The 21083-nt window shown below is 51.9% G+C and overlaps 2 protein-coding genes across 4 annotated transcripts; one reads left to right on the plus strand and one right to left on the minus strand.

The window, feature by feature from the left end:
• The first annotated feature begins 2494 nt into the window (after positions 1-2494).
• serpinf1 (serpin peptidase inhibitor, clade F (alpha-2 antiplasmin, pigment epithelium derived factor), member 1) lies at positions 2495-8408 on the plus strand. 3 transcript variants are annotated; one of them, XM_028422299.1, is made up of 10 exons: positions 2496-2795; positions 5102-5228; positions 5292-5430; positions 6376-6497; positions 6616-6811; positions 6891-7046; positions 7119-7322; positions 7416-7555; positions 7626-7836; positions 7985-8408. In XM_028422299.1, exons 4-10 carry the CDS (start codon positions 6441-6443, stop codon positions 8233-8235), a joined length of 1215 nt encoding a protein of 404 aa, XP_028278100.1. In that variant the 5' UTR covers positions 2496-2795; positions 5102-5228; positions 5292-5430; positions 6376-6440; the 3' UTR covers positions 8236-8408. The 3 variants fall into 3 exon arrangements, with proteins under 3 accessions (XP_028278101.1, XP_028278100.1, XP_028278099.1); XM_028422300.1 differs by lacking the exon at positions 5292-5430 and having other exon boundaries at positions 2495-2795; positions 6440-6497; XM_028422298.1 differs by lacking the exon at positions 5292-5430 and having other exon boundaries at positions 2497-2795.
• A 2320-nt stretch (positions 8409-10728) lies between these two features.
• On the minus strand, positions 10729-15607 carry LOC114446417 (alpha-1A adrenergic receptor-like). The gene is made up of 5 exons (XM_028422055.1): positions 15290-15607; positions 14896-15147; positions 14326-14719; positions 11110-11231; positions 10729-11007 (listed from the first exon to the last, which is right to left on the minus strand). Exons 1-5 carry the CDS (start codon positions 15605-15607, stop codon positions 10729-10731), a joined length of 1365 nt encoding a protein of 454 aa, XP_028277856.1.
• Positions 15608-21083: the final 5476 nt, after the last annotated feature.

Consider the following 21083-nt stretch of genomic DNA (forward strand, 5'->3'; position numbering starts at 1 on the left):
GACAGAGATACACAAAGACAGACAGAGACACACAAAGACAGAGATACACAAAGACAGAGATACACAACGACCGTCAGAAGACACACAAAGACAGACAGAGATACACAAAGACAGAGATACACAACGACCGTCAGAAGACACACAAAGACAGAGATACACAAAGACAGACAGAGACACACAAAGACAGAGATACACAACGACCGCCAGAAGACACACAAAGACAGACAGAGATACACAAAGACAGACAGAGACACACAAAGACAGACAGAGATACACAAAGACAGACAGAGATACACAAAGACAGACAGAGACACACAAAGACAGAGATACACAAAGACAGACAGAGACACACAAAGACAGAGATACACAAAGACAGAGATACACAACGACCGTCAGAAGACACACAAAGACAGACAGAGATACACAAAGACAGAGATACACAACGACCGTCAGAAGACACACAAAGACAGACAGAGATACACAAAGACAGAGATACACAACGACCGTCAGAAGACACACAAAGACAGACAGAGATACACAAAGACAGACAGAGATACACAAAGACAGACAGAGATACACAAAGACAGACAAGATACACAAAGACCATCAGAAGACACACAAAGACTGTCAGAGTAACACAAAGACCGTCAGAGACACACAAAGACTGTCAGAAGACACACAAAGACAGACAGAGATACACAAAGACAGACAGAGACACACAAAGACAGACAGAGACACACAAAGACAGACAGAGATACACATAGACAGAGATACAATGACCGTCAGAAGACACACAAAGACAGACAGAGATACACAAAGACCATCAGAAGACACACAAAGACTGTCAGAGTAACACAAAGACCGTCAGAGACACACAAAGACCGTCAGAGACACACAAAGACCATCAGAAGACACACAAAGACTGTCAGAGTAACACAAAGACAGACAGAGACACACAGCGACCGTCAGAGACACACAAAGACTGTCTTTTTCAGTGTACAGATGTCTCGGCAGGGCTCCGTGGAGTTTGCGGTGCTTCGTGCTCATCTCTCTGTTGCTGCTTTCTAAACGTTCTCTGAAGCTTCCTGAATTAAAGCTCACGTCTCACACTCAGACAGATCGTCTCTGCGTCCAGTTTCTCAGACGTGCTCTCAGAGCTTTGTCCTCTGCTGCCCCCCTGTGGACGCGGCCTGCAGGTCAGTCACAAAAGAAGAGAGAAGTGCAGGCAGGAAGCCTTCTGAGCAGGTCCCCCACCTCCTCACCTCTGTTCCTCCACTCCCCAGGCTGACCTGTCATTCATTGTGTCATCCCTCTCTCTCCATCAGGTGTAGCTGACAGGCTGGTGGGTAAAGAGCCATGAACCTGAACTGTGAGCCAGCGCCACCACAGGCGTCTTCTAAGGTGGGGGTGCAGATGTAAGCTGAGCTGAAACCACCGGCGGAGCTCATGTGCAGCAGGTTGCCATGGAAACACTGCACGCTGTGCTTTTGATAAACATATCAGTGACGAGAAAGCGCAGCGCGGCGGAATACGCCCGTCTGTATCTGCTGTTGCAAAAACACTATTTCCCCATTGTGGCACTAATAAAGGTTTCTTAATCTTAATCTTAATCTTAATTCTCATTAGGAATCAGCCTGAGCGTAACATAACCCTTCAGCCAATCAGGACAAAGCTGTGAGGTCACAGAGGAGCTGCAGGGACTGGATCGAAGTCCGCTTCTGCTGTGAGGATTTAACAGGGAGGGCTCTGAGGATTCCCTCCCTGTTGAAGCCTCTAGTGGACCCTGAAGGAACTGCAGTGAGCCCCCCCCCCCAGTGTTTGTTCACTGGCTGTAGTCACTGCAGCAGTGATCCTGGTTCAGGCCTCTGACCTGTGCAGCCTGAGTGACACCTGAGCTAGAGAGCGGGCAGAGGTCCCCGCCGCCAGGGCCCCCGCCGCCAGGGCCCCCGCCGCCAGGGCCCCGCCGCCAGCAGCCCTGACACACGTCCCGAGGTCAAACGTGATCAGTGAACAAAGTCAAACAGGTTCTGTTTCTGTCACAGTAAGCAGACTGCTGCAGGCCTCAGGGGGTCCTGGTTTGTGGTTCTGTGGTGATGGACAGGGGCAGATCGAGGACTCTGTTGCAGAGCTGCTCTGTGGGGGCGTTGGCAGGAACCTAGCAGGAACCCAGCGGGTTCACTCTCCTGCTGGACCTGCAGTGCTCAACAAGGACCAGTCAGTGCACAAGAGAGTCTGAAACACTCAGAAACAACTTTAGATTGCTTAGCTTAGCTTAGCTTAGCTTAGCTTAGCTTAGCTTAGCTTAGCTTAGCTTAGCTTAGCTTAGCTTTCCACCTAGTTTGCTTGTTTATGTGACTGTTCAGGCGTGGATTCATCATGAAGATCAAACATGTAAAGTCAGGCCTTCCTGTTGTCTGTCACTTTATGTTCTCTTCGTGCAGCCTGCACACACAAGCCGTTAATCATTAACCCACCAACAGGGGGAGGCAGCCGTGCAGTGCGGGCGCTGTGCTGTCCAGCCTGGAGAGCGCTGGCCGTATACGTCCTTACTCTCATTGTGGTCCTCTGCTCTGACTGTTCATCGTCTGAGGGGACCTTCACCTCCACCTCCACCCTCTGAGGGGACTTCACCTCCACCCTCTGAGGGGACTTCACCTCCACCCTCTGAGGGGACCTTCACCTCCACCCTCTGAGGGGACCTTCACCTCCACCTCCACCCTCTGAGGGGACCTTCGCACAGACAGCTCGGGTCACTGAGCTCTGTTTGCACTGCGTGTTCCACTCCTGCCTGAAAGGTTCTGAAACATTAACCTTTAGTCTGCTGGTAAACACAGCAGCTGTCTGTCTCCTCTGTCTGTCCTGCTGTTTGTCCCCTCTGACTGTCTGTCTGTCCCCTCTGACTGATCTGCTGTCTGTCTCCTCTGATTGTCCTGCTGTCTCCTCTGTCTGTCTCCTCTGACTGTCCTGCTGTCTCCTCTGTCTGTCTGTCTCCTCTGACTGTCCTGCTGTCTCCTCTGTCTGTCTGTCTCCTCTGACTGTCCTGCTGTCTCCTCTGTCTGTCTGTCTCCTCTGACTGTCCTGCTGTCTGTCCTGCTGTCTCCTCTGTCTGTCCTGCTGTCTCCTCTGTCTGTCTCCTCTGACTGTCCTGCTGTCTGTCTGTCTGTCCTGCTGTCCTGAGGAGCAGCCCAGTTCAGCACTGCCTGAAGTCTCCAGTGTTGTAGAAGAAGAGGAGAAGACGGAGAGGACACTTCACCGCTGTAGACCTGTGTTCAGCCCCGAGGAGCACCAGGCAATAGGGGGCGCTATCGAGCAGCTGGGGGTGAAGCTCCTGGAACATCTCCCTATCAGCCCACAGCAGCCGAATGTCGTCCTCTCTCCGCTCAGTCTGGCTTTGGCTCTCGCTCATCTCACACTGGGTGAGTCCGAGTCAGCCAGGGACCCCTGTCCCACTGCTGATCAGGCTGAAGGCCTGCGAGCCGCTACAATTAAAAACAATCCCAGTCTGCAGAGGTGTTCAAGTCCAGACCCTCACACCAGCAGCTGAACCCCCACTGGTCACCATGGGAATGGACTGGCAGGCAGCACCGACCAGAAGAGACCTCAGGGAGACCAACCCTGCTCCACACCAGGCAGCCTGTACCGGCCTGAGCATCCTCCTCTTAAAGGGAAAGTGCAACATTTTGGGAAATAATGCTTGAGGACATTCACACAACTTTCATGTCCATCAGGAAAATACGGCTAGCTTAGCTTAGCATAAAGGCTGGAAAACAGTGTCCACCTAGCGAGCTAATCACTGTCACCTGTTTGTTGAGCTCATTACCCAGAACTAATTCAGAGCAGGACGCGAGGACACAGCGGAAGACAGAAGCACTGCAGGGACACACACACACACACACACACACACACAGCTCATCAGAAATGTTATTTTCCAAAAAGTGCTGCATGAGTCTGTGTTTTCTGTCCAGACGGTTCTGTTGGAAATAAAATGTTCCACAGGAGTGTGTTTGTGTGTGTCTGTGTTTGTGTGTGTCTGTGTGTGTGTGTGTCTGTGTGTGTCTGTGTGTGTGTGTGTGTCTGTGTGTGTGTGTGTGTCTGTGTGTGTGTGTCTGTGTGTGTGTCTGTGTGTGTGTGTGTGTTTGTGTGTGTGTGTGTCTGTGTGTGTCTGTGTCTGTGTGTGTGTCTGTGTGTGTGAGTGTGTGTTTGTGTGTGTTTGTGTGTGTCTGTGTGTGTGTCTGTGTGTGTGTTTGTGTGTGTCTGTGTGTGTGTCTGTGTGTGTGTCTGTGTGTCTGTGTGTGTGTTTGTGTGTGTCTGTGTGTGTGTCTGTGTGTGTGTGTTGGAGATCACTCTGCATGTTTGGAGGCGGCTCTGCCCACAACCACAGCCTTTCTCCTCCACCCTGACACATGATCATTCAGAGGTCGGCTCAGGTCCATGTCTGTTTCCATCATATAGTGACACGTTCTGGAAGACAACCGAGGTGGAACAGACTCTGCATGAAGCCCACGTCAGTCCCTGCTGACTGTCCCTGCTGACTGTCCCCGCTGACTGTCCCCGTCTCTGCTGACTGTCCCTGCTGACTGTCCCTGCTGACTCTCTGTCCCTGCTGACTGTCTCTGTCCCTGCTGACTGTCCCTGCTGACTCTCTGTCCATGCTGACTCTCTGTCCCTGCTGACTCTCTGTCCCTGCTGACTGTCTCTGTCCCTGCTGACTGTCCCTGCTGACTGTCTCTGTCCCTGCTGACTGTCCCTGCTGACTCTCTGTCCCTGTTGACTGTCTCTGTCCCTGCTGACTGTCCCTGCTGACTCTGTCCCTGCTGACTGTCCCTGCTGACTCTCTGTCCCTGCTGACTCTCTGTCCCTGCTGACTGTCCCTGCTGACTCTCTGTCCCTGCTGACTCTCTGTCCCTGCTGACTGTCCCTGCTGACTCTCTGTCCCTGCTGACTCTCTGTCCCTGTTCTGCATGTTTAGACTCTGAACTCTGCAGCTGTGAGTCTGTGTCGTTGACACATGTTTGTCTTCACTGAGTCGGCCTGTCAATCACGAGCCCTCCCTCTCTTCTTCCTGACTCTGCCCTGCGCGTCCCCGGCGCTCTGCTGGCAGCAGCTGGACGCGCGCCGCTGCGGGCGCAGATCCAGGGGGCGTCAGCGCGCAGAGGACTCGCCTCATCAGCGGCCACAGAGACTCTGAGCGACGTGGACCGTCCGGGAGCAGCGCGCAGCGCGGAGAGGTGAGACACATTTAATCACGTCTGTGGGTCCAAACTGCGTGTTCACGCGCATTTTACGCGCAGGTTTGACGCGTTTCTGCAGCTGATTTAACGGAGGAGCGAGAAGTCACAGGAGAAGCCAGAGTTCTGCTAGTTAATGTCGACAGAAGCGAGTCTTACAGAGTCCAGATCTGACGGGTTTCCTTCGGTTCAGTTTTTCCACGTGAGCTGCGCCAAAACCGCAAACCGTTTACACAACAGCGCTGCGCAGGGCTGTCCTCAGACTGTCCTCAGACTGAGGACTGACTGCAGAGACCAGACCAGGACTCAGAGTCCGAACACATTCTGAGGAGGAGGACATTCCACCAGACAAGTTCCTGCAAGAGCCAGCTGCTCCTGCAGGTCCACACACAGAGAGAGACACACACAGAGAAAGAGACACACAGAGACACACACAGAGAGAGAGAGACACACAGAGAGAGAGACACACAGAGACACACACACACACACACACACACACACACACACACACAGAGACACACACAGACACAGAGAGAGAGAGACACACAGAGACACACACACACACACACAGAGAGAGAGACACACACAGACACAGAGAGAGAGAGACACACAGACAGAGAGACACACACAGAGAGAGAGACACACACATAGACACACAGTTGTCTGACCTCCTATCTGCAGGCTGCTGATGTGATATAAGAAGTTACTTATATTACACACACACATATTTACAACCTGCAGAAATATTTAATAACCTCACAAAAAACTTCCTGACGAGTAAAATCAAATCAATTTTTTACAGTTAGACTCCTCGTGTGGAAAAACCTGACATCTGTGTTTCCCATCAGGCACATGGTGTGTGTCTGTGTGTGTGTGGCTGTGTGTGTCTGTGTGTGTGTGTCTGTGTGTGTGTCTGTGTGTGTCTGTGTTTCTGTCTGTGTGGCTGTGTGTGTGTGTGTGTGTGTGTGTGTGTGTGTGTCTGTGTCTGTGTGTGTGTGTGTGTGTGTGTGTGTGTCTGTGTGTGTGTGTGTGTCTGTGTGTGTGTCTGTGTGTGTCTTGGTCCAGATGTTCAGAACAAAGACTCTCTGTCTGTCTGGTGGAGTTTCCGTTTGTTTTGGTCTCTAGTGTGTGTGTGTGTCTTCACCAGGAGACGTTGTGGACGCTTGTTTGGCAGCAGAGGATCCCGGTGTGAGTGTGTGTCTGTGTTCCAGGATGAAGCGAGCCGTTGTCCTGCTGGTGTTCGGACTCCTGAGCGTCTGTCAGGCGCAGGTATTCTAACGCACACGTTAGCTCTGTGATCACATGAAGCCCAGCCAGCTAACTCACGCCGTGTTGATCGGTGTCGTCACTTAGTCAGTGGGTCTTTTGTCTGATTGGTTGGTTGCAGACGGAGACAGGAGGGGAGGAGGCAGGTGGAGAGGAGGAGCACGTCGAGCTCTTCACCACACCCGCTACAAAGATGGGCGCCGCCACCTCGGACTTTGGCTACAACCTCTTCCGTGCTATGGCGAGCCGCGAGACGGCAACCAACGTCTTCCTGGCCCCCCTCAGTGTGTCTGTGGTGCTGACGCAGCTGTCCATGGGTGAAGACACACACACACAGACACAGACACACACACAGACACACACAGGAAGTCGGTCTGACCTTGCCCTCCTCCTCAGGAGGCTCTGAGCGGGCGGAGAGGCAGCTGCAGCGGGCCCTGCGGTACCACACCCTGCAGGACCCTCAGCTCCACAACACCCTCAAAGACCTGCTGGCCTCAGTCCGGACCCCTGGGAAAGGTCTGAGCTCTGCTGCACGCATCTACCTGGCACGACGTGAGTTCACACCAGACTGGACATCCCCGGTAAGTCTGCAGGGTTGAGGTGTGATGACTCGTCTGCTTGCAGGACTCCGGCTGAAGCAGGACTTCTTCACCTTGGTGGAGCAGCAGTATGGTGTCCGACCCAAAGCGCTGCTGGGAGGCACCAAGGATGTCAAAGAAATCAACGACTGGGTGTCTCAGGAGACCGGTGGGAAGGTGCAGCGATTCCTGGCCAACCCTCTCCCCCGCAGTTCTGGTGTGAATGCTGTGAGCGCCACCTACTTCAAAGGTACATTTTGACAGTGTCATTTTGTCTGCAGCGCCCCCTGATGTGCTGCTGGCTCTGAGTCTCCGTGTGACTCACAGTCCTCTGTGTGGACAGGGAAGTGGGTGACTCGGTTCAGTCAGAGTGGACCACTGGAGAACTTCCAGCTGGACGGAGCAGCACCCGTCCGTGTTCCCATGATGCACGAGGACAACTACCCCGTGAGGATGGGGGCGGACTCAGACCTGAGCTGCACAGTAAGTGTCTCCTGCTCCGGACCGGACACAGGCCACTGTGGCGGTAATAACTTGGAGGTCTGTCCTGCAGATCGCTCAGATTCAGATGCAGGATGACATCAGCATGTTCGTCTTCTTGCCGGATGACGTGACCTCCAACATGACCCTGGTGGAGGAGAGTCTGACTGCCGAGTTCGTTCAGGATCTCTCCATGACGCTCCTTCCGGCCAAGGTGACCCTCACTCTGCCCGTCCTGAGGCTGAGCTACTCCACCGACCTGCTGCCTCTGCTCGGTGACCTCGGTGAGCCTTACATAGGTGGTAGAGGGTTTAGATGGTAGAGATGTTTCCTGCTGCTGACGTAACAGTCCGATCCACTTTGAGATGAAGACCACAGAGGATTATACAGACTACAGCTCAGCACAGCTTCTGCTCCTCTTCCTCTCTGCAGGACTCTCTGATTGGCTCGAGAACCCTGAGCTGGAGAAGATCTCAGCTCAGCCTGCCAAACTCAGCAGCATCAATCATAAGGCCGTCATGGAGACAGCACCCGAGGGAAACCAATACCCGAGCGCCAGCTCCGCCCCCAGCCACCTGACCTACCGAGTGGACCGGCCCTTCCTCTACCTAATCAGAGACGACGTCTCAGGGGCGCTGCTCTTCATCGGCAGGGTGGTCAACCCAAAAAGCCTGACAATATAACACACACACACTCTTAGCAGGTCCTAGGAGGGATTCCAGGTGTTTGCGTGGCGGTTGTGGTGGCAGGTGAAACAATGATCCTGAGCTCAGACCCTCTGAGCTCAGGATTGGCTTTAAGTAATCAAATATTGTCAACTCTGTGAAAGTGAAATAAACAGGACAATGAAAACTAACCTGTCATCATTTCTGGTTTCAAAGGATGAGAGCCAGTGGACTCTGATCAGAGCCAGTGGACTCTGATCAGAGCCAGGAGACTCTGATCAGAGCCAGGAGACTCTGATCAGAGCCAGGAGACTCTGATCAGAGGCCAACAGGAAAAGCTGTAGTTCCTTCAGCGTCCACTTGAGGTCAGCCTTTAAACATGAATCAATCCCCACAGGCAGAGGTGGAGGAAGTACTGAAGTACTTAAGTAAAAGTACCCAGCAAAACATAAACTCAAGTAAAAGTAGAAGTGCTGCATCAACAATCTACTTAAGTAAAAGTCTTAAGTACTTTAAATGTACTTAAAGTATTCAAAGTAAAAGTACTCACACTGAATATATATGATTGATTTCCAAAGGATGTGAACGGGTTAAAATAATCAAAGTAAAATGGAGCATGTGTAGTTAATGTCCATGTTCAGAAGCAGCTGTGGACAGGTCTGTGTGTCCTGAGGCAGGCTGTGGACAGGTCTGTGTGTCCTGAGGCAGGCTGTGGGCATCAAGTGAACAGAGAGGCTGCTGATAACAAACAGGCATTCAGCATGTTTACTGTGTCAGTGTTCCTGCTGTAGATCCATGTGATGATCCATGTTAGTCCTCCTGAAGGTCCCCTCAGTGAATCACTCGACTGGTTCAATCACTCGACGCTGCTTCGTAACATGAGGCTTTGCTGAAACCGGCTCAGTCCCAAACATGTTGTTTAACAATGAAGAAGTTTGAATCAGGATCCAGACTTGTCCACAAGCTCCTACTGCAATAACTTATAGAACCAACTGACCGAACCACTGAATCAGGCTTCACTATATGCATCACACACCTGGCTACACTCGTCACGTAATTAAGACAGTGTCCTATTTCACCACTAGAGGTCAGTGAGACGAAGCTTGGAATGAATGAACTCACACTCGACACAACTGATGAAGTGGTTCAACACTGCTTCACTGCCTCCTTTGGACATCACCATTAACCAGACATTAGAGGATGGAGCAGGAAGTGCTAACACATGTCTGGGTTTCTATGGACACTGCACCCATGTCAGACTGCGGGGAGTCAGAGCACTGTGCTCTACAGCGCCCTCTGCTGGATGTCACCCTCCATGACTCAGAACTGAACTCAGCCAGGACCAGCTGCTCCTTAAACATGGCCTGCATTAGAGGGTTTGAGGAGTGTTACACAGAACTACGCTGGATCCGACAGATTCATGGAGATTTAATAACACAGGAGGATTTATTATTATTCATGGCTGTGGCTGCGTCCACCGTCAGGGTTTGAATCTCAGTTGGATGAAGGACGTCGCTCTCTGGCTGTTTGTGTGGCTCGTTGTGTGTGTGTAGTTGGACAGTTTGACCTCTGAAGCTGCCTCTTCAGAGCGTACGCCGCATCCATGGCGCTCACCGTCTTCCTCTTGGCGTCCCTGATCACGTGCTTTAAAGTGTCCCTGCAGACGTAAAAGAAGACGGTGGAAGCTCCTCCCACACCTCCACCATCACCGGAGGTTATAAAAACAAACAGTGAGACAAGAACAGGCTGCGTGACAGTAGATGGTGTTTTATTTGTAAAAAGTCTTTATGTGTATGTTGCTCTTTAAATATTAAAACATACATGTGGTTTATCATCATGTTAAAATCATAACCTGTATGTGACGTGTGTCCCAGAGCTTTTCTTACCTCATCACACTTCAAACATTTCATCTATTAAACACGGACATGTAGCAGTTAGCTTAGCACTGGAAGCTGGAGAGAAATGTTAGCCTAGCTCTATGGACAGCACAACACACACACACACACAGCAGGAAACCAGTCTGTTCTAACCGGCTGCAGTTCTTCTGACGCCCACCAGGTGCTGCTCAATGAGCAGAGCTCACTAAGGGGGTCACACAGGGCTTTATGATCAATAAGACTTTCACAATAAAAACCTTCATCTGATCACAGGAGTCCGTTATGATCCCAGCAGAACGCTCAAATACCCACAGACAACAACCGAATGTGTGGTGAAGTCACTGAGAGGCCTGTCAGCGCTCTGTCTGACCGCCCTGCAGTGAATGAAGTGTGTTCACGCAGCGCCCCCTGGTGACCAGCCGTGGTGACATCATCAGGAGTAAAAGTCTGAAGCGTCTGCAGGAACTGGTGACGTGTGGACGGCTGGCACCACAGCTCCGCCAGGTTCACAGGTGCAGTCATCACCTGGGTGGGCGGGGTGTGTTGTGCATTTCAGAATCAGTGGTGGATGGGGGGGGGGGGGGTCCAGCACAGTTCAGACCTACAGACCTCATACCTGCTTCTTCTTCTGTGGTCATGCTGTGACTATCGATGTCTCTTGTTCTGTCCCAGCGGGCTCTTGTCCCCTCCGTGCTGACCCAGGGAGGAAGTCTCGGTTGGAAGATGAATGCCAGGGTGGAGGGCGGAGTTTGGAGGTGATGTAGCGTGGGCTGGGGCTGATGGAGGACAGAGTCTGCTGGCTGCCGTTCAGGAAGGAGGACTGGTTGGAGCCCTGGTGATGGCGATAGTTGTAGTAAGCCTGCCAGCCCTGACTCTTCTTCTTCCAGCGACAGCGGAGGATCCGGATGAAGGCCTGCAGACAGAGAACAGGGTCAGCTAGAACAGGGTCAGCTAGAACAGGGTCAGCTAGAACCGGGTGCAGCAGCAGCAGCGGCGGCGGCGGCGGGCCTGTTACCTGTTTGAACTCCCGGCTGTAGCAGGGGTAGATGATGGGGTTCAGGCAGCTGTTGAAGTAACCCAACCAGAAAATGACTTTGAAGAAGGTCTCTGGAGGGCGCAGGCTGCTGTTGAAGGAGCCTGAGGACACAAAGTGAGAATCAGACTCTGAGCAGACCTGGACCCGGTCAGAACCCCAAAACTAAACCAGCAAAATGACATCACAGACGACACCTGCCAGTCACATGACCGACCTTCAGAGAGTTTCTGTCTGACTGCAGACATGATGGAGCTGTGAGAAGACTCGGACGGATCTCTGATCTGGACTAACGTGGACATCAGGATGAAATGATCCTGTTAACTTCCAGATGATCCGATTTGTGTGTATTTGAGGAATAAATAAAAACACTTCCTGCTTTTAAAGTGCTGAGTTTCATTCGCTCTGTGCTCCTCAGGATGTCGGGGAGCGGCCCTGCGGAGGAGGCAGGTGATCTGCAGGATGTCGCAGGATTTCCCAGGATCAGGTTTTTGATGTTCAGATAAAGCTGGCTCCTGAGCCCGTGGATTATTTCTCCCCAAACATTGACTTGTAAGGCCATCCTGCGCCTCAGGCTGCTGCCTCTGACTATATAAGAAGAATTTCTCTGTTAAACCTGAGCGTCTGCCGTGGAGAACATGTGACACCTACCCATGATGCACCTCTGTCCTGTTAAACCCACAGACCTCCACGTTTGGAAGAAGTTATTTTGGTTTCAGGTTCACAGAGTTTGGGTTTCTGTCCTCTGAGCCTCACAGCAGGAGTTAACGTCATTGACGTATTGACGTGACGACGTGACGACATGAAGACCTGAAGACCTGAAGACATGATGACCTGATGACATGATGACGTGATGATGTGATGACGTGATGACCTGATGACATGATGACCTGATGACATGATGACGTGATGATGTGATGACGTGATGACGTGATGATGTGATGACCTGATGACCTGATGACCTGTGACGTGATGATGTGATGACCTGATGACGTGATGACCTGATGACCTGATGACCTGATGATGTGATGACCTGATGACGTGATGATGTGATGATGTGATGACCTGATGACCTGATGATGTGATGATGTGATGACCTGAGGACCTGATGACCTGATGACGTGATGATGTGATGATGTGATGACCTGATGATGTGATGATGTGATGATGTGATGATGTGATGACCTGATGACGTGATGATGTGATGATGTGATGACCTGATGACGTGATGATGTGATGATGTGATGACCTGATGACCTGATGACCTGATGACGTGATGATGTGATGATGTGATGATGTGATGACCTGATGACCTGATGATGTGATGATGTGATGACCTGATGACCTGATGACGTGATGATGTGATGATGTGATGACCTGATGACCTGATGATGTGATGATGTGATGACCTGATGACGTGATGATGTGGTGACATGAAGACATGCTGACATGCTGACATGCTGATCGAGCCTCAGATTTTCACGGCTGGCTCCTGCAGTGACCAGGCCTCTGACCAGGGCTGTTTACGTTCAGTGTTTCCATTTCAGTGTGCGTCCCTGAAAGAGGAACCAAGGGGGGGCCTCGGTGAAACCGCCGCCCGGCCGCCGCCCTGCAGGGCCTCGGGGCTCCGGCTGCAGGTCGGCTCTCCTCTGATCAGTGTTTATCTGTGACAGTAATTCTCAGAGGTTTTCAGACCTGAGCACCGAGGGACTGAAGCGTGTGGTCTGCAGGGTCGGATGGTGTGGGCGCTCTGGGCGCTCTGGGCTCCTCTGCGGTGAACCCCTGCCCACAGGCTGTTTCTCTGAGCATTAATGGATCAGGATCCGTGAGCTTTGAGATAAATCTGTTGTTGTGGCTCTTTTTTTAGCACATCAGTTCATGTCCTTATTCCGACTCTGTTCTGGTCCTCCCCCTCCTGCCTCTGTGCTGCTTCTTCCTGGGCCCTGAATGCATCGCAGTGTGATTCATTAGCTCTGACTCAGTATTTACAAATGTAAACGGCTTCCCGTCCAACTGGACCGACCGGCCGGGCTCTGATCTGTCGCATCAGCCGGAGGGGACGTCTGGCGTCGCTCCACCGTGCACGCTGTGGGAAATTCATCACAGAAAATAACCAGTGTGTTTAACTTCCTGCCCTCTGTCACTGGGAGCGCTCTGAGAAAACACCAGCCACTGCCGGGCCCGTCCCACAGCGCTGCGTGCTGATTGGTCTGAGCTGCAGCGTCTCTGCTCGGGCCAAAATATTCAAAATATGAAGAAAACAGGAATATTTCAGTCTGCAGTCACCGAGGGCTCCGGCTGCATGTTGTGTCTGAAAAGCTGAGGCGAGACGCAGCAGCGGTCAGCAGCGCATCACCGCAACACACACACACACACACACAGGTCACACACTCACAGGTCACACACACACAGGTCACACACACACAGGTTACACACTCACACACAGGTCACACACACACAGGTCACACACACACACACACACACACACACACACACACACACACACACACACACACACACACAGGTCACACACTCACACCACAGTAACAACAACCACTACAGACCGTGGGAGGTCTGTAGTGGTAGAGGAGGACATGCAGACACAGGGAGGCCCCGGAACCATGAACCCTGCCACACAGTGCTAACCACCGCACCACCTCCACCAGCCTCCACCCAGCATAAAGTCACCAAACAAACTGACAGCACTTCCCCACAGGACGGGCTGAGGCTCATGGACTGAGGCCTGGCAGGCCTGGCAGACATCTTGTGATGTCACAGTCAGCCAGCAGCTCAGATGGCGTCTTAGAACCACAGACTGAGCAAAACTGACGAGCTGATCTGGAGCCCAGACTGTCCCTGAACTCCAAATATGGGCAAAGAATTAGAGCACAGGTGGAGTGTCGGCAGGAATCAGAGCTGGCACCCACATGCAGGGTTACAGGACTCACTTTTGCCTCAGGTGGACACTGGAGGAACTGCAGCTCCTGACCTAAGCTTCCTAAGGGGGCGGGGCAGTGGCAAAGCCCATGTGACACAGATACAGGAAGTGACTGCTCAATGTCCGAATGGTCCCTAGCCTGGTAGCCCCTGCTGTTTTCAATCAAGCACTTTAATAGCTGCTAGGCTAACGGTAGCTGGTGGCGCACCGCGGGGAGGTGCTGCAGGTGTTCAGCCGGGTGTCAGCGCTGTAATACGTACCGATGGGCAGAGCCAGGAAGAAGGGCAGCCAGCACAGGATGAACATGCCCACCACCACGCCCAGCGTCTTGGCTGCTTTCTTCTCTCGAGAGAACTTGAGCAGTTTGACAGTGAGCGTGCTGCGACCGGCGGAGGCCCCGCCCCCTCCGGCTTTGGAGGCGGGACACAGCTCCTGCACTTGCTGGTTTCTGCAGTGGATCCTCAGTGTGAGCTCCTGGGAGTCCTGCTGGCGCTCCTTCATCATGCCGGCCTCCAGGTTCCTGGTTGTGCGTTTTGCCACGATGTAGACCCGGCAGTACATGGCCAGGATGACGGCCAGGGGGATGTAGAAGGAGCAGAGGGAGGAGAAGAGGGCGTAGAAAGGCTCCTCGGTGATCAGGCACACGGTGTCGTCCTGCAGGGGGGACATGATCAGACACATTTCAACATATCCAGCACTGGAGCAAAGAGTTCATCATTCAAAACTACACGTCAGAGGATTTTAGTGACATGACTGCTCCCGGTTACTGACTCACTCTAGTGGACACTCGAGGAACTGCAGGGTCAAAGCCTTTCTGTGTTCTTGCCCACCTGTGACGGCGGCTGCTTCCAGCCCAGCAGCGGCCCGATGGAGATGATGATGGCGAGGATCCAGACGCCCAGCATGGCGAGCAGCGCCCGCCTCTCGGTCACGATCATGGGGTACTGCAGCGGGTAACGGACGCCGATGTAGCGGTCGATGGAGATGACGCACAGGGACATGATGGACGCCGTGCAGCAGAGGACGTCCACCGCCGCCCAGATGTCACAGAAGACCCTGCCAAACACCCAGTAATCCAAGACCTGCAGGGACAGGAGCCCTCAAACAATCAATAATCAAAGTTTCATGTTGTTCGAGGTGGCTAAACTTCTGTCCTACGAATGATCTGACCGACTTTAAACACTGAACAATCGATCACCGACCGATCGGGCTCGTGTCACTGACCTCCAGCGTGGCGGACACCGGCAGCACGGTGGTGCTGAGCAGCAGGTCTGCGATGGCCAGGTTGATGATGAAGTAGTTGGTCGGGATCCGCAGGTGTCGGTTACAGATCACCGACAGAATGACCAGGATGTTCCCCACGATGGCGAAAGTGATGAAGGAGGCGAGCACCATGCCCACCGGCACCGCCCGGCTCAGGACCAGCGGGGCGGCAGCGGCGGCGGGTCCGCTGCGGTTGTTGCTGGGGGTGGAGGAATTGGTGGAGTCCGTCAGAGTCCCGGCGCGAGGATCCGCGGAGGAGCCGTTGGTCCACAGACTCATGCTGAGAACTTTCAGAGCAGCTTCCTGTCCGCGGCTCAGGTCCCGCGGCTGCCCGGAGCGCTCGCGCCCGGCGCAGCAGCAGCAGCAGGTGGAGGTCCGGTCGGCGGGGCTCGGCTCGGCTCGGCGGGGCTCGGCTCGGCTCGGCTCGGGGTCAGTCTGCCTCCACTGCGGGTTAAAGTGCTGATTCACAAACGTCCTTTTATGGTCCAAGTGTTTAATGTGGGAAAACCCAGAGACACCGAGCGCTGCATCCCCCATGGAGGGCGAGAGACTCTGAGAGACAGCCTCCCTCCCCTCTCTCTCTCTCTCTCTCACACACACACACACACACACACACACACACACACACACACACTCAGTAGGAACACTTGAGGATGAGGAAGAAGAGTTATTTTGAACAGAGTTCCATGATGACCATAAAGTGTCTGTTTCATGTGTGTCTGTGTGTTGCTGTTCTGTCATTGAAGCAGCAAACATCACACAGATGTCAGCTCACACACACACACACACACACACACACACACAGACACACACACACACACACAGCACACACACACACACACAGACACACAGCACACACAGACACACACACACAGACACACACACACACACACACACACAGACACACGCAGACACAGCACACACACAGACACACACACACACACAGACACACACACACACAGACACACACAGACACACACACAGACACACAGACACACACAGCACACACACAGCCAGCAGCTACATGATGCTTCACGTGAAGAGCGAGCTATAACACAAAACTAAAGGTGATCAGAGCTGATGGTGAACCCAGCTTCAAGTGTGAACCTGAGAGGCACATGTGTGTGTGTGTCTGTGTGTGTGTGTCTGTGTGTCTCTCTGTGTGTGTCTGTGTGTGTGTCTGTGTGTGTGTGTGTGTGTGTGTGTGTCTGTGTGTGTCTGTGTGTGTGTGTGTCTGTGTGTGTGTGTCTGTGTGTCTCTCTGTGTGTGTCTGTGTGTGTGTCTGTGTGTGTGTGTGTGTGTGTGTGTGTCTGTGTGTGTCTGTGTGTGTGTGTGTCTGTGTGTGTGTGTCTGTGTGTGTGTGTGTGTCTGTGTGTGTGTGTGTCTGTGTGTGTATTTCTCTGTGTCTCTCTGTGTCTGTCTGTGTGTGTCTGTGTGTGTCTGTCTGTGTGTCTCTCTGTGTGTCTGTGTGTGTGTGTGTCTGTGTGTGTATTTCTCTGTGTCTCTCTGTGTCTGTCTGTGTGTGTGTCTGTCTGTGTGTGTGTGTGTCTGTGTGTGTATTTCTCTGTGTCTCTCTGTGTCTGTCTGTGTGTGTGTCTGTGTGTGTCTGTGTGTGTCTGTGTGTGTATTTCTCTGTGTCTCTCTGTGTCTGTCTGTGTGTGTGTCTGTCTGTGTCTGTGTGTGTGTGTGTGTCTGTGTGTGTCTCTCTGTGTGTGTCTGTGTGTGTGTCTGTGTGTCTCTCTGTGTCTGTCTGTGTGTGTGTCTGTGTGTGTCTGTCTGTGTGTTAGATATAAGGCCAGTATTTAGTCGTTCCCAGCCAAGGTCGTCTCAGGTGATATAAGTGGCCCGTTGGGAGGCTGCCATCTATTTTCAGAGCGGTCAGAAATGTCCGCCATGCTGTTGGCAGCGCAGCAACAATAACCTCCTGATGAGGTGCTGTGCGCGGGGAGAGAGCGGCCAATGAGAGCACGGAGCCTCAGCCGGGCGGGGTTCGGGCGGTGTTGGAGTCACAGCTTCCTGAGTTCAGCCTCAGAAATAAATCAGCTGCTTCGGGTGACACTAACACGGCTTAAAGGGACAGTACGCCAAAACACGCCGTCCATACGTCAGAGGGACGCTGTGAGGTCACATGTGGCCGCCCCAGGAACACCACAGGGTCTCTGTTTAGAACCAATGACCAATCACAGTGAAGGGGCAGCCATTTTGAATGTATTACTCAAAGGTCAAAGGTCACAGCTGTGGGTCCTTTGTGTGACAAAACTTCACACAAATGTTCAGCTTTACATTTTACTATGTCAAAGGTCAACAGGACACTATGGAGTGTGTGTCTGTGTGTGTGTCTGTGTGTGTGTGTGTCTGTCTGTGTGTGTGTGTGTGTCTGTGTGTGTGTGTGTGTGTGTGTCTGTGTGTGTCCTCTCTGCAGTCTTGACTGTGTTGCAGCTCTTCACCATATAAACCTTTATTAATGCAGTTTGCTGACAGTGTTGGCTCGTTTTCAGATGAGCCCTGCAGGCACACACACAGAGACACACACAGAGACACACACAGAGACACACACACACAGAGACACACACAGAGACACACACACAGAGACACACACACAGAGACACACACAGAGACACACACACAGAGACACACACACACAGAGACACACACAGAGACACACACACAGAGACACACACACAGAGACACACACAGAGACACACACAGAGAGACACACACACAGAGACACACACAGAGACACACAGAGACACACACACAGAGACACACACACAGACACACACAGAGACACACACAGAGACACACAGAGACACACACAGAGACACACAGAGACATACAGAGACACACACACAGAGACACACACAGACACACACAGAGACACACACAGAGACATACAGAGACACACACACAGAGACACACACAGACACACAGAGACACACACAGAGACACACAGAGACACACAGAGACATACAGAGACACACACACAGAGACACACAGACACACACAGAGACACACACAGACACACACAGAGACACACACAGAGACACACACACAGAGACATACAGAGACACACACACACAGACACACACAGAGACACACACACAGAGACACAGAGACACACACACAGAGACACACAGAGACACAGAGACACACAGACACACACAGACAGACACACACATACAGAGACACACACACAGAGACACACAGAGACACGCAGACACACACACACACACAGACACACACAGACACACACTCACAGACACACACACACACACAGACACACACACCGAGACACACAGAGACACACAGAGACAGAGACACACAGAGACACACACAGACACACACAGAGACACGCAGACACACACACACAGAGACACACACAGACACACACAGAGACACACACAGACACACACACAGAGACACACAGAGACACACATAGACACACACACAGAGACACACAGAGACACACACACAGAGACACACAGACACACACACAGAGACAGACACAGACACACACAGACACACACAGACACACACACAGAGACAGACACAGACACACACAGACACACACACACAGACACACACAGAGACACAGAGATTCTTGGTGGAGTTTCTCAAACGTATTTGTAATCCTTGTAATCCAGAATAGAAATCTGTGGGATTATGAGAGGTTTTCCTCCCATGACCTGTGGGCTGCTGTGTGTGTGTGTGTCTGTGTCTGTGTGACAGTCAGTTCATTTTAGTAAACAAGTTAAACCACAGCCGCCATCTTCCCTGAGAAGCAGAGTCACATTTGTTAAAGGGATAAAGACATCAGCCAGCCCCAGAGGCTCATGGGAAAAACACCGTGCCACAGGGAAAACTGTCTGAATGCACGAGGACAGACCCTGCAGCAGTGGGTCTGTGTGGGTCTGTGTGTGTGTGTTGAAGCAGGAACAGTCAGTCAGCAGGTTTTATAGGCGACTTATTTTAGCTTCTGACAAACGTGTGTTTCCTCTTTGTGATGTCATGACTTATTTTTACAGTGAGGGTTAAAGATTAACCCTTTAAACATGTTGAAACATCATCATCCCAGAAAATAATCAGCAGCCAGCAGGAAGCCATGATGGACCAGCAGTCACATGACCAACACTCAGAGAGTGTCCGGCCCGAGACGTGGACATGATGCTGCTGTTTGTGTGGAGCAGACACACACACACACTGGGCTTTTATTGTGAAGGGTCAGCCTGATCGTAGCAGCTGCTTCGTGATGGTCGTGTCATTTGGATGAGTTCTGTCGGTCTTTTATTTTTCCTGGCAGGAACCTTCACTCTGTGAGTCGGTCCAGCCAATCACAGCGCAGTGTTTCCACCGTCAGTCATGGTTTCTGCTCGACGTGCTGAGTTTCCAGCTCCACAGATTATGTCTGATAGATGAGCTCTGAGTGGAAATGAGCCGTAAAATGAACCCTAATCCCACCAAACCACTCCGATCGTCATGGAAACACTGAGCACAGGGAAAGCCATCAGCGGCGGGTCTCTGACCTTCGACCTCCAGGATCAGAGAGTATGAGGAGCGAGCGGCCCCTCCCTCCTCCTCACACTGACCATCTAAAAATGGCAGCTTTAAGTTTCAGCCGCACACTCCTGGAATGTCAGCGCTCACTGCCGTCATGAACGTTATCAGCCCGAGTCCAGGACACAAACACAACACAACACAACACAACACAACACAACACAACACAACACAACACAACACAAACACAACACAACACAACACAACACAACACAACACAACACAACACGACTAACATGACACAAACACAACACGACCAACACAACACAAACACAACACGACCAACACAACACAAACACAACACGACCAACACAAACACAACACAAACACAACACAAACACAACACGACCAACACAACACAACACAACACGACCAACACAACACAAACACAACACAAACACAACACAAACACAACACAAACACAACACGACCAACACAACACAAACCCAACACAAACACAAACACGACACAAACACAACACAACACAACACAACACAACACAAACACAACACAACACAACACAACTAACATGACACAAACACAAACACAACACAACACAACTCAAACACAACACAAACACAACACAACACAACACGACCAACACAACACAAACACAACACAACACAACACAAACACAACACAAACACAACATGACCAACACAACACAAACACAACCTGACCAACACAAACACAAACACAAACACAACACAACACAAACACAACACGACCAACACAACACAAACACAACACAACCCGACCAACACGAAACGACACAACACAAACCAACACGACACGACCATCACGACACAACACAGAAGAGGAGGAGGAGGAGGAGGTGGAGGTGGAGGTGGAGGTGGAGGAGGTGGAGGAGGTGGAGGTGGAGGTGGAGGAGGTGGAGGAGGAGGCGTAGGTGGAGGTGGAGGTGGAGGAGGTGGAGGAGGAGGCGGAGGCGGAGGAGGAAGAGGAAGGCTGTCTGTCCTGCTGCTGGTCTTCGCTGGTCCTTCACATCTTCACTTCCCTCTTAGCCACATCTTACTGATGTGATGTATGAAGCAGACATGAACCCTGCAGTTCCACCACTGTCCTCTAGAGGCACCACATCTGAGTCCTGATGGAGCCCCCGTCCATGAAGCAGAAGATTGGGGAAAATAATCTGGACACTTCTCAGATCTTCTTCTTGCATTATTACATCAGAGATCAG

The sequence above is a fragment of the Parambassis ranga genome, chromosome 14 (genome assembly GCF_900634625.1).
Source record: "Parambassis ranga chromosome 14, fParRan2.1, whole genome shotgun sequence".
Classification (NCBI taxonomy): domain Eukaryota; kingdom Metazoa; phylum Chordata; class Actinopteri; family Ambassidae; genus Parambassis; species Parambassis ranga.